At 42.6% G+C, this 11,499-nt stretch overlaps 2 protein-coding genes across 3 annotated transcripts; one reads left to right on the top strand and one right to left on the bottom strand.

Annotated features, from left to right (window-relative positions):
* Window positions 1-27: 27 nt before the first annotated feature.
* LOC124473442 (IQ motif and ankyrin repeat domain-containing protein 1-like) lies at window positions 28-3,746 on the bottom strand. Its single transcript, XM_047028848.1, has 11 exons — window positions 3,555-3,746; window positions 3,344-3,453; window positions 2,923-3,048; window positions 1,783-1,922; window positions 1,511-1,690; window positions 1,237-1,428; window positions 1,022-1,147; window positions 787-926; window positions 445-477; window positions 233-325; window positions 28-117 (listed from the first exon to the last, which is right to left on the bottom strand). The coding sequence occupies exons 2-10, from the start codon at window positions 3,423-3,425 to the stop codon at window positions 307-309; spliced, it is 1,038 nt and encodes a 345-aa protein (XP_046884804.1). The 5' UTR covers window positions 3,426-3,453; window positions 3,555-3,746; the 3' UTR covers window positions 28-117; window positions 233-306.
* A 140-nt stretch (window positions 3,747-3,886) lies between these two features.
* fam83ha (family with sequence similarity 83 member Ha) lies at window positions 3,887-11,468 on the top strand. Of its 2 annotated transcripts, none has more exons than XM_047028832.1 (6): window positions 3,887-4,164; window positions 4,926-5,387; window positions 5,621-5,785; window positions 6,053-6,177; window positions 6,274-10,774; window positions 10,885-11,468. In XM_047028832.1, the coding sequence occupies exons 2-6, from the start codon at window positions 4,932-4,934 to the stop codon at window positions 10,894-10,896; spliced, it is 5,259 nt and encodes a 1,752-aa protein (XP_046884788.1). In that variant the 5' UTR covers window positions 3,887-4,164; window positions 4,926-4,931; the 3' UTR covers window positions 10,897-11,468. The 2 variants fall into 2 exon arrangements, with proteins under 2 accessions (XP_046884788.1, XP_046884787.1); XM_047028831.1 differs by having other exon boundaries at window positions 3,916-4,121.
* Window positions 11,469-11,499: the final 31 nt, after the last annotated feature.

Below are 11,499 nucleotides of genomic sequence, written 5' to 3'. Positions count from 1 at the left end.
GTACACACCTCCACCTGACTGCTCTTTCAGTGCCAGATTAGCGAGGGATAGTTGATCAGCAGCCAGCTGAGCAGCAATTTGAGTCTTCATAAATACATCCTCTGTGTCATGAACCACCTGTTCCCACACACACACACACGCACACACACGCACACACACGCACACACATACTCAACATGAGTCAGTCCAAAGGCAATGAGATAAGAGCTATTTACTCAAGTTCTAGAGTTACCTGCAATGTGACTTTTGCTTGTTCCATACCCTTCCTCTGACATTTATCATGCTCTGTAATCCGCTTATTCAGCTCTACATAAGCCTTCTGCGCCTTAACATGCAAATTAACATGCAAAAAAAAAGACAGTGAAAGAGTGATGACACATTCATTATTGTGTTAACTTGGAATCATTGGCTCCATATGTTACCTCTCTCTGGGATTGCTCATACTTTTTCTGGAGCTGCTCCACCTCTCCTTTCAAACTGGGGGAAAACACAGGCCATTGTTCCTTTGCACAAAACTCCCTATCAGTGAACAATAGGGGCAAAAAAAGTCAGCTATCCTCCACTGCTTTATCTTTCCAGGACTTTTGACAGCAAAGAGAGAAGAAGACCTTCAGAAAATACTAAATAGGAATGCCAGGAGATTAAGCTAGATGGACATGCTTGGGAGCTGGACATGCTTGGACACTTATGTATTTCTAAATAAATATTTTGTTTGCCATTGCTCATCTAGATTCTAAAAGGATCTGCATGGGTGGAGTTGAGGTGGAAATGTGTTGTGTCTCTCACCAGTCAGTCTCTGCCTCCTTCAACTTTTGCTCCTCCTCAGTGCTCCTCTGTTGTTTTGCCCTCATCTTTTTTAGCATGCAGTCAGTGATGCTCAGGTCCCAGCCTTCTAGGATTGATACCAAGGCCTCACCAGATGCCACCTTCAATATAAACACAGAGATTGAGCCTAAAACACGCAGTCAACGCACAAAATAAAGTAAAGTAGGCCACACACACTAGACACATTAATGCTCACCTGCACCGGGGTGCTGCCATCATCTGCGTGGATTCTTGGGTCCGCCCCCAACTGCAGAAGGGTTTGCACTGCCGCAAGGTGACCCCCAAAGGCAGCCCTAAAGATGGGTGTCCGTCCAAACGCACCCTACGTACATCCATACCCATACATCATTGCCTGAAACAATTCCACAGCTGCCCCTCTCCACGTGTGAAAGTGTGTCTGGGTGCTCTCACCTGTGTGTTAACGTCTGCACCTCTCTCTACCAATAGAGTGATGACCTCAGGCTGACCCCCTGCTCCTGCCTCTGACACAGCCGTGTTGCCGTTGGCATCCGTGATATTTGTCATGCGGAGCTGATTGAGCAGCTGTTGGCGTTTGCTTGTTTTCTCAACCCCAAGGCCACGCTGTGTGTCCCTCTCAGATGCCTATAGCAAGTAAAGGAAAAGGATAATCATCTTGTCAGATTCAAAAACTGTCACCTACTGTTCAGGAGTAGGTTAAACTCACCTCCTTGAGAATTGTTAAGACCACTTCTGTCTCCCCATCAAAAGCTGCTTCCAGAAGGCGTCTCTGAAGGAGCTGCTCTTCCTTCTTCTTCTTTCTCGCCTCCTCCTCCTTCCTCCTCTCTTGCTGTGCCTCCTGTTGTTTCCTTCGCACTATTGCCACAAAAGCCTTCAGACAAAAACACTGAATTTAAAGATCACACAAAGTTAAAAACAAAAAGTTATGTTTATCGTAATCAGCAATGACTTTCTATGACTCTTTTATATTATACTAACCTCTTTCTCCAAGTGTTCCATTAGATCCTCATAGTCCTGCTTCTTTTTCTGTTTCCATACTAGTTCCCTCTTGGCCAGCAGCCTCCTTACAGCACACTGAATGGTCACTGCAGCTTGCTCCTCTCGCCTCAGCTCCACATCTACCAAAAGAGTAGGTGTGTAATTGTGGCCAAAACATTGTGTAGTATAATTCAACACTACAGTATCTAGTGTAACCTCAGTGCAGATTCTTTGAATAGTTTACCAATGTCTAAGATAGGCTATGTCTTGTGACACTCATTCCAGCCTGGTGTTTTGCTTGCCCTGAGGAATTTGTTTATTACAGTGATTTTAGATTCAATTACAAACCAATACTTACACAGCCAAAACATTAATTTATTTAAACATTTTTTTGTGTGATACAGAAATTAGTAGGGAAGGAACTTTCTTGTTGATCTAATAAAAAGGCAAGAAGGCAAAAGTGTACCTTCCCCTTTGGCCCTATGGTATGGCCCTATGGTATGTTGTGAGACAACATATGAACAAGTGTATGCCATTTTTCATGATGCTACAGTTCTTACTTCTCTATGTGCACTGGATGGGTGTTGCCTGAGGGGGAACAATGAGGGATTGTTTTCAGGCCCTCACTTGAATTACATAATGTCCTTTACTTAGTAACGCCAGACTCCTCCTTGTTTCTTGTAAAGTGTAACTAAGGTTTATGAGCTAAGTAATGTCCAAAATGTACACAAAGGGCCAGTAGAGAGGTAGGAGGGATGTTTAGAGACAGAGAAATACGGTATAAACCAGAGGCGTAGCCAGAAATATTTTTTTGGGGGTAGGCCTAGAAAAATATGGATAGGCATCTTTTCAGTTTTTTTTACTTATTTACTTTGCGATGTGCACCCGGTGCATAATTTTTCAGAGATATTTTCGTTTTTGGGTAGGCCTTAGAACAAATTGGGTAGGCCTGTGCCTACCCAGGCCTACCCGTGGCTACGCCCCTGGTATAAACACAAATCTAATCTAATGTTGTAAGATAAAACTGGCTGAAGATCTACTATCTGAATAGAATCCACCTCAAATAAAATAGACCAAGTGGTCTGTTAATAATGGAAGATGGCAAATACATCATATAGATGGAGTGATGCAAAACTTAACTTTTCTTTGATAGTGTTGTGAGAACTGTCTCTGTCAAGGGGGTAACACCTGTGGACTTGTCAGCTGTGCTTTTGGACTGGCCACCTTGTGCCACCTTGGTGCTCATTCTGCTTTGTGGAGATGCTCCTTTTTCAGGGGTACACAAAGAGACATATTGAACATCATGACTGTATGACAAACGAGATGTTTGCTACTTGTTGTCATGAAATTTCCTTGTGAGTAGGCCTATAAGAAACTCACAAGGAAGAAACGTATCCAGATGGACATATAGTGTAAATACAAATTACAGTAATCCAGATGACATGGCCTCCTACTGATTATTTATAGGCCTAAAAGTTCACACAAGTTGTTTAATTGGTCACCCACCCGATCTAGTGAGCACCCATCTCACTGTATACAGAGCAGTGCTTTCATACTGTACCTGTCTTTGAGGTTTGAGTTGCTCTCTTCAAGGGTGCCTTGGCTCCAGCCTTACCAGAAGATGTCATTTTTCGGGAGCTCATGTTTAGGTCATTAGAAAGAGGGTGGGTTCTGGGAATGGGGAAAATGTTTTTTAGTCTACCCAAGCTAGCTAGTTAACTTGCATAGTGAAAAGAGCCAGAACTTCTTGCTTGGCGTACAGGAACACTGACCCTCACTGGTCGCCGTGGTAACACAACAATCCTCCCTCTCTCGCACACTGCCAAATGATCTGAAAATCTGGATAAGAGAACGGCTCTGGAATCTGAGCATTTTGTGGACTCCTGAAAATGTGATATTGCATTGTTCCAGGCAATAGGCCGGTAACCCTTCACATAAGTCAAAACGTTTGCTAATGATTAAAGAACTGTCCTTAAACCATATTTTCTGTATTTCCCTAGCCTAGCGCTAGATAGTTCGCACTCGACTCGGTCAGGGACTCGAGCGATCGCTCATTTCGGGAAGCCTTGGGGACATCTAACTTGGACAACAGTGCGCAAGGCGGGGCAAGATTGACGACAGTGTCTTGGCCAAAGAATCTTCATTCTTGCCTCAAGCATGAAAATAAACTGGTTTGGCCTGCGAAGATGATAAAACTACGCAACAGAGCTCTTTCACAAGTCGTTCACCGGTAGGCTGAGGATGTGGCTGTAGAAAATTAACTGACGACGAGGATAATAGACTAGGCTACGTGAGTTGAAGAAACTTAAACGAAAATAAACTTTACGTCGAGCTGAGAGGTGATTACTATTTACACTTTTGAGGGAAACTAAAACAAACATTGTAAGTTGTTGTACAAGACGAATATTGCTTAGTTCTTTCACTGAAAGTCGTGTTTTTCAACCGAAAGACGTGTTCAATACAGTAAGGGTTAGGCTACCATAATGTTGTCAGACTGTAGCTTCAAGATAGCCTTATTTAGACAGTTTGTATGGATTAAATGATTTTGTTGTCTGTATAGTAGCCTACCCAGTTTATTGTACCAAATGTTAGATTATGTTGTTCCATACATTACAGACTTCTAGGTAAACTATTAGGTGTTTTTCCCCATAATAAAATATTAACTTACTGGTGAATTTGATTCAGTTTGGACAAGGGGGAGGAGGTGCATTCGTTGGTATTATTGTTTAAACCTTGTGACACAATCTTTTCAAGTTTCTGGGTCAGGGGTTACGTAGGGACAGGGTTCGGAAAGTGATTTTAAACGTGTTATTTCAGTATGCCTGTCTGTGACCAACTCAATATCCTGTTTGATGTGGCAGTGTGGTCCCTGGCAAGCAAGAGAGAAATCTGCTATACATTTTGGGGAGGACAGTTATATGACATTTTCTCAAGAGCAATTCCTGAGGGGGACACCAAAATTACTGCTGAAACACATATCCTACATATAAATATATATATTATTATTATTATTGATCATATTTTTCCTAGAATGGGGGGTGGGTCGTGTCCCCCCTGTCCCCCCCAGGATTTCCGCCTATGTCCAAGTGTATATCCATGTAGTGAAACATGTTTTTTATTTTTATGTGTATTTGTATCCTTAGATCACTATGGCCCACCGCTCTCAATGCTCATCAGCTGGAGATAACCCTCTGGACCCTCATTATCTGCCTCCCCACTATCGAGAGGAGTATCGCCTGGCTATTGATGCACTTGTAGAGAAGGACTTGGAGGGCTATTATGGTTTTCTCAAGAGTGCAAATGTGGTTGACTTCCTCTCTAGACAGGAGGTTGAGTACATTAAGCACACAACACAGATGCCATATCAGAGCACACAGCCTGAGCTGTGTGCACCTGAGCTGTACCTGGGCCCTGGGGGTGAGGGATCTTCAGACACATACTGGCCCATGCACTCTGACTTGGATGCACCTGGCCTTGACCTCGGCTGGCCCCAACAACATCGCTTCATCGGCCCCACAGAAGTCACCACACTGGTGAACCCATCTGAGCCTGATATGCCCAGTATCAAAGAACATGCTCGTCGACTTATTAAGAATGCTCAACAAGTAGGTGTATTTTATTTTTCATGACATGCTTATGCAACTTATTCCTCAAAGAAAAGGCAACATTTCAGTCTGATCTGATATAGATAAGTCTGAAATTAAATGAATGTGTGTGGCTGATTAGTGAGTGGACTGCATTGTGTTTAAGACATGACACGTCAGATCAGTGTCGTCAGCTTTTTACTACAAACTGTGTGCCTATAATATACTGGTTTCTAATTAAATGTTCTCTGCAGCTGGTAGCCGTGGTAATGGACATGTTTACAGATGTTGACATATTTGCTGATATTCTGGACGCTGCTGGGCGAAATGTTGCAGTCTATATCCTTCTGGATGAACATAATGTGCACCATTTTACTAACATGGTTTCCAATTGCCGGGTAAATTTGGAGAATATTCCGGTGAGTCTCTGTATATAATGATTTCTTGTTTTTGTCAGTTAAGCTCCTAAAATGTTACTATTTAAAGGGGAAAACCATTGACATTTCATGGAATTTATTATGGTGTGTTGCTGCCACCTAGAGAAAATAGAGGCCCATGTTCTTATATTTAGCACTAAAATGCCCCGAAAATTATCTGAAAAAATTCTGCGTTTGTGGAAATTAAGGGCTATTTTGAATAGAGTCATTGTTCCTGGGATTGTTTTTATTCCTCTTTTTTTATTACAGTTTATGCGAGTGAGAACAGTGTCTGGCTTGACCTATTACTGTCGAACTGGGAAATCCTTCAAGGGTCAGATGATGAATAGATTCTTGCTGACAGACTGTAGAGCAGTGCTGAGTGGAAACTACAGGTGAGGCCTCAGAAAAAGACAAATAAATCAAAATCTTAGAAGAAAGGTATTTAATCTTGTATTAATTGCATTACAATCAAATATTTTATTTTTCAGCTTTATGTGGTCATTTGAAAAGATTCACCGCTGCATAGCTCATCTTTTCCTTGGACAGCTGGTGACTACTTTTGATGAAGAATTTCGTATTCTCTTTGCCCAGTCCCAACCTTTGATATTTGAAAATGTACTAGCTCCAATGCCAGACTTCAGCAGCCTGTCTGACAGGCTAAGCAGCACTGATCAGACACCATTATTCAGAGATCCTAGAAAAGTCCTGCCCATAGGAAGCACTGGATCTATGGAATGGGCCAGACATTCCTTTGATGAGCGAATGTACGTAGATCAGAAACAGATGGCTCTCAGGAAGCACAAGTTTAGTGTCCACAGGTCACTAGACCAAGGACAGTTGGAAATGTACAACTCTTCCCAGCATTTGAGAATGGATCCATCTCTTATTGAGCAAGGTTACCCTATGGTCCCCTCTCCCAACACAATGGACTCAAATGAATTTAAAAGGCACAGTTTTGCTGAGGGCGCTCATGGCATAGCCTCATCATATAGATTCATGCAGCACCAGACCATGCAGGGCTTTGAGACCCAGGGGAGGCAGATGCACAGAGAACAACAAAGGGAACACCCTCTTTACCAGAGAGCAGAACCAGAACCAGGTTATGCTGGCTATGATAAGTTCAGGGGTTATGGGTATCCTTCGATGGATCAGTATACACAAGCTGAATACCCACCAGAAATGGAGCCTGAGCCCTATGACCCTGTACTCAATTATTTGTCATCCACCAGTTCTGTAGCGATGAAAGACAACTCTGTCAAAGCAACTTCAGGAGAGATTTCACTTGGTCTACCACATCCAAAAAGAATAAGTATCGGACAGCCATATGCCTGTCAGCGCTCCCCAACACAGAAAATTCCTTCTGGCCAAAATGAGTTCTACCAGGGGCCCAACACAGATCACGAAACACCAGACCTTAATGCCAAACAGGGTATGCGAGATTGGAGGATCAGCGCATATCTCAGTGCTTTTGATGATACAGATGAAGATGTGTCAATGCAACCAACCATTGGGATTGATCCTTTTGAAGAGCCTCTTAAACATGTACAAGTCGGGTCCTCCGGTAAAGTGCTGTCAGACGCCATGTTTCGTACTAAAGAAATACCTAAGTTTCAAACAGCACCTAGAGTAAGTAAGCTCCCATATTACACCAAAACGGTCCTACCAGAGTTTAAGAAAGTGCCTGATATTGTTGTCACCATGTCATCAGAGGCTGATACAACACCATCAGAGTCATCATCAACTACAGAAGGGGACAAGACAGAGGAGGCGGAGGTTAAGGAACCCAAAGAGATCTGTGTAAAAAGGGAAGAGTCTTTCCGCAAGAGTTACAATGCAGCAATCCAGAGGAGTTCTAGGCTGAGATCCTCACTAATATTTAGTTCTCAACTCGAGCAGCATTTCTCCCAAGACACGCAAACTACCTCTGGACAGCATGATGAGGAAACAAGCAAGAATGACAATGACCAATCCAAATTACCCTTTGCCTCTCCGATGCTTGTAAAACGGAGATCCTTTACCCGGGAACCTTTTGAATGGAGCCATTACGTAAAGTCACTAGGTACTGACAGCACGATCACTGAGTCTTCCAAATCTGACGACTTAGTCCATGATACAGATGTAACAAAATCACCTAAAGTTCTTCCTGATGACAAAGAGATAAAGAAACAACCAAAACCTACTGACGCAGAGCAAACTGTTTTACCGTCAGTACACCCACCCCGCTCTCAAGATGAGCAACTGAAAACAATGGAAATAGAAGTGAAAACCGAACAACTAACACACTCAACCAAGCCATTTTCAAGCAGTATGACCTATGTAGACATGAGTGATCCAGATAGTAGACTTATGTTTTTCAAAGAGTTAGCTGCCAAGCGAAAAGCTGAAAAGAATGCACCAGTGGTGAACATCGCTGAAAAAGCTTGCATAAAGTCTGATCACTCAGTAACCCCAAGTGACCAAAGAACCGAAACCGCATCCCAAAAGGTAGAGCCTGGACTCTCTGAAGTTCCCCAAAAAACAGTAGAAGCTGCCATCAATATATCAGTCAAGCCAGCAGAAATAGATAGAACACCTGAGACAACACCATTTTCTCAGGAGATAAAGAGCGAGATGTCAACAGCAACATGTGGACAATCACATCTTAATCCCAAAGAGGCCTTTAAACTTAAGGAGCAGGATCCAAATATTCCCCAAAATGTCTCTCAACCCCTTAACAAAGAGGGTGTCTCTAGTAATGAGGGAGTACTTCCAGGTTCTACTGATGCTGAGAAGATTGAATTGAAGAGAAATCAGATTGTAATAGAAATAAAGGAAAATGATCCTACTACCTCAAATAGTGCCTTGGTGGGCTCAAACACAGTTGAAAAGGAGTGTAGACCACCTGACAGCAGTTCAACAGGCTCATCAATCAACCCTACATGTATCTCTTCAGTATCATCACCTTCTCCTAATCAATCAACACAAATTGAAATTTCCTCATCTCGTGCACCCACACAATCTAATATGCTATCATCTCTTCATCCCGCTCCGGTTTCAAATTACTCAGCTAAAACTTTAACCTCAACAAAATGCGGTGAAAGTCTCTCTAAAGGGACAATCGTAGATTATACACCAGCTTTGAATGAGCCCAGTTCATCAGTTTCACCCCAAACAGACCACTTATTTCCATCTAATTCATCTCCTCAGTGTGTCCCAGGAACAAAACCATGTCCACCAACTATTCCACCAGAATCTGGCACCTCAACCCTTTCCATTCCTTTTGAGTCCAGTCAGTCGGCTAGTCCCGATGAGTCTGTTTTGCCAATCAACCCTGAAGAAACTAAAGCCAATGAATCTCAAAGTTCCCTTCCAGTCAAACCACCATTTAAGACCAAAAAAGGAGAATCCAGCTCCCCTACACCACCCCATACAGAACGCATCTCTGCTCAACAGCCCAGCTTTGCAACATTAGAAACCAGTTCTACTCCTCATCCTGCTCCCTCATCACCAAGTTCTACTCTTCATCCTGCTCCCTCAGAAACTCATTATACCACTCATCCTGTTACTCCAGGAACAAGTTGTACTCCTCATCCTGCTCCATCAGCAGAAAGGTTGACCCTTTATCCTGTTACCCCAGAAACAAGTTCTACTCATCATCCTGTTACACCAGGAACAAGTTCTACTGCTCACCACGTTACCCCAAGAACAAGTTCTACTCCTCCTCCTGTTACCGCGGAAACAAGTTTGACTCCTCATCCTGTTACCCCAGAAACAAGTTCTACTCATCATCCTGTTACACCAGGAACAAGTTCTACTCCTCATCCCGTTACCCCAGAAACAAGTTTGACTCCTCCTCCTGTTACCCCAGAAACAAGTTCGACTCCTCATCCTGTTACCCCAGAAACAAGTTCTACTCATGCTACCTCAGCAGGAAGTTCAACTCCTCATCCTGTTACCACAGGAACCAGCTCAACTTTACACTCTGTTTCCTCTTCCACTAGCTCCAACCCACATCCTGATTCCCCAAAAGCTAGCTCCACTCTACATCCTGTTGCCTCAGCAAACAGCTCCACTCCTCATCCTGTTCTCTTTTCAACCAGCTCCACTACCCCATGTCCCAAAAATACCCCCGAATCACAAACACAACATAGCTCTCTGTCAGAAACGACTCAGATTGAATCTCTCTCTCCAATAATGACAGATGTTTCTTGCTATACTGCAACAGAATCATGTTTTCCCCCTGAATCTCACCCTGACACTGTCTTAGTTGCGTCTTCTGAGAATGACAAAACAGAGGTCACCACTCCCAAGATCAGCCCAACCCCAGACAAATTCAGATCCCTTTCAGACCCCACCTCAACAGAATCAAGTGAATCTCTCTTCCCCACACACATAGAATCATGCTCTTCATCTATGCAGACTAATTCTACTTCCTCAGTCAATCCAGTTCTAACAGAGTTCAACCCAATTCCCAACTCTACTTCAGAGGAATCCAATACTATAAATCTATCTATTGTTGTTGAAAACAGTAGCCTGAATAAGGAGCCTTTAAGTGAACTTTGTGGGGAGTCAAAACCTGAAACATCTCCTGAGGAATCTGTTTTCCATGAATCACAAATTGATGAAGCAAATGTTACCCCATCAGCTTTAGAGAATGCATCAGATCAAGTCATTCCAATTTCACCGCAGTCAAGTAATTCAAAAATAAGCCAGTCCCGCTACCATTCATCTACTGCCAAGGTACTGTCAAGTAGTAACCTCAGAGATGATACAAAGATTTTGTTAGAACAGATATCTGCAAACAGCCTAAGCCGAGCAGAGCTAGCCAAAGAAACCGCTGTCACAGATGATGCCAAAGAAGATGAGGCTCACAGGGTGGAGAGTGTAGAAGAAGGGACTCTTGAACGATCACAGTCCAGTGGGAAGTGTAGGACTGATAAGGAGCGACAGAATCTGCTTCAGAGGATCAGAAGCATGCGAAAGGAGAAAAAAATCTACAGCCGGTTCGAGGTATCTATTTTCTCAGTAAAAAAATATATTTTTATATAAATTGACTAAATGTAGTTGAATGCCTGCCTCCCTGTGTCAACTCATGTCTTCCTTTCTGTTTTATGTGATAGATGGCACCTTAATGGGTGAAGGGAGCACAGACAAAGACCATCACACTTGACTGAAGAAAACTGTTTATGCAGTTTAATAGGCATCCTATGACTATCAGTTGATTTAAAAGCAACTGTGACATTTGTTGAAAGCATTTGCAAAGATGGACAAAAATAAATGACTCAGAGAGAACCATGCTCTGCTGCTCCAAAGGATCTCACACATTGTGGGCCTGAAACAGCGATTCCTATTCAGCTGAATGAATGACAACCACTCTTATAAAATATGCATCGTTGTAATCAATGATTAATTGTTATTGTCTGTGGGGGAGTATTATGGTTGTGGGTGTGGTATGAATAAAATGTGATATAATATTTTGACCATGTGAAGTGTGCTCAAACTAAGATTTCTTCTTGAGTATTCACATCTAGATTTTGACAACAAATATATCATCTGTTTGTAACATTTTAGGATTCTTAACTCAAATATAAGGGAAAGGGTACTAGGAAAGTGTTAAAGTGCCCATTAGTATCTATAGGTGCTGACTTGTCTAAAAAGCTGACTGCTGTCTTTTCTCCTCAAAATAAAGTGAATGTTTATTATAGAAGCTGTTTTAAGCCTTCTCTGTGCAATCA

The sequence above is a fragment of the Hypomesus transpacificus genome, chromosome 11 (assembly GCF_021917145.1).
Source record: "Hypomesus transpacificus isolate Combined female chromosome 11, fHypTra1, whole genome shotgun sequence".
NCBI classification, from domain to species: domain Eukaryota; kingdom Metazoa; phylum Chordata; class Actinopteri; order Osmeriformes; family Osmeridae; genus Hypomesus; species Hypomesus transpacificus.
This window is presented reverse-complemented; position numbering and strand designations above follow the sequence as displayed.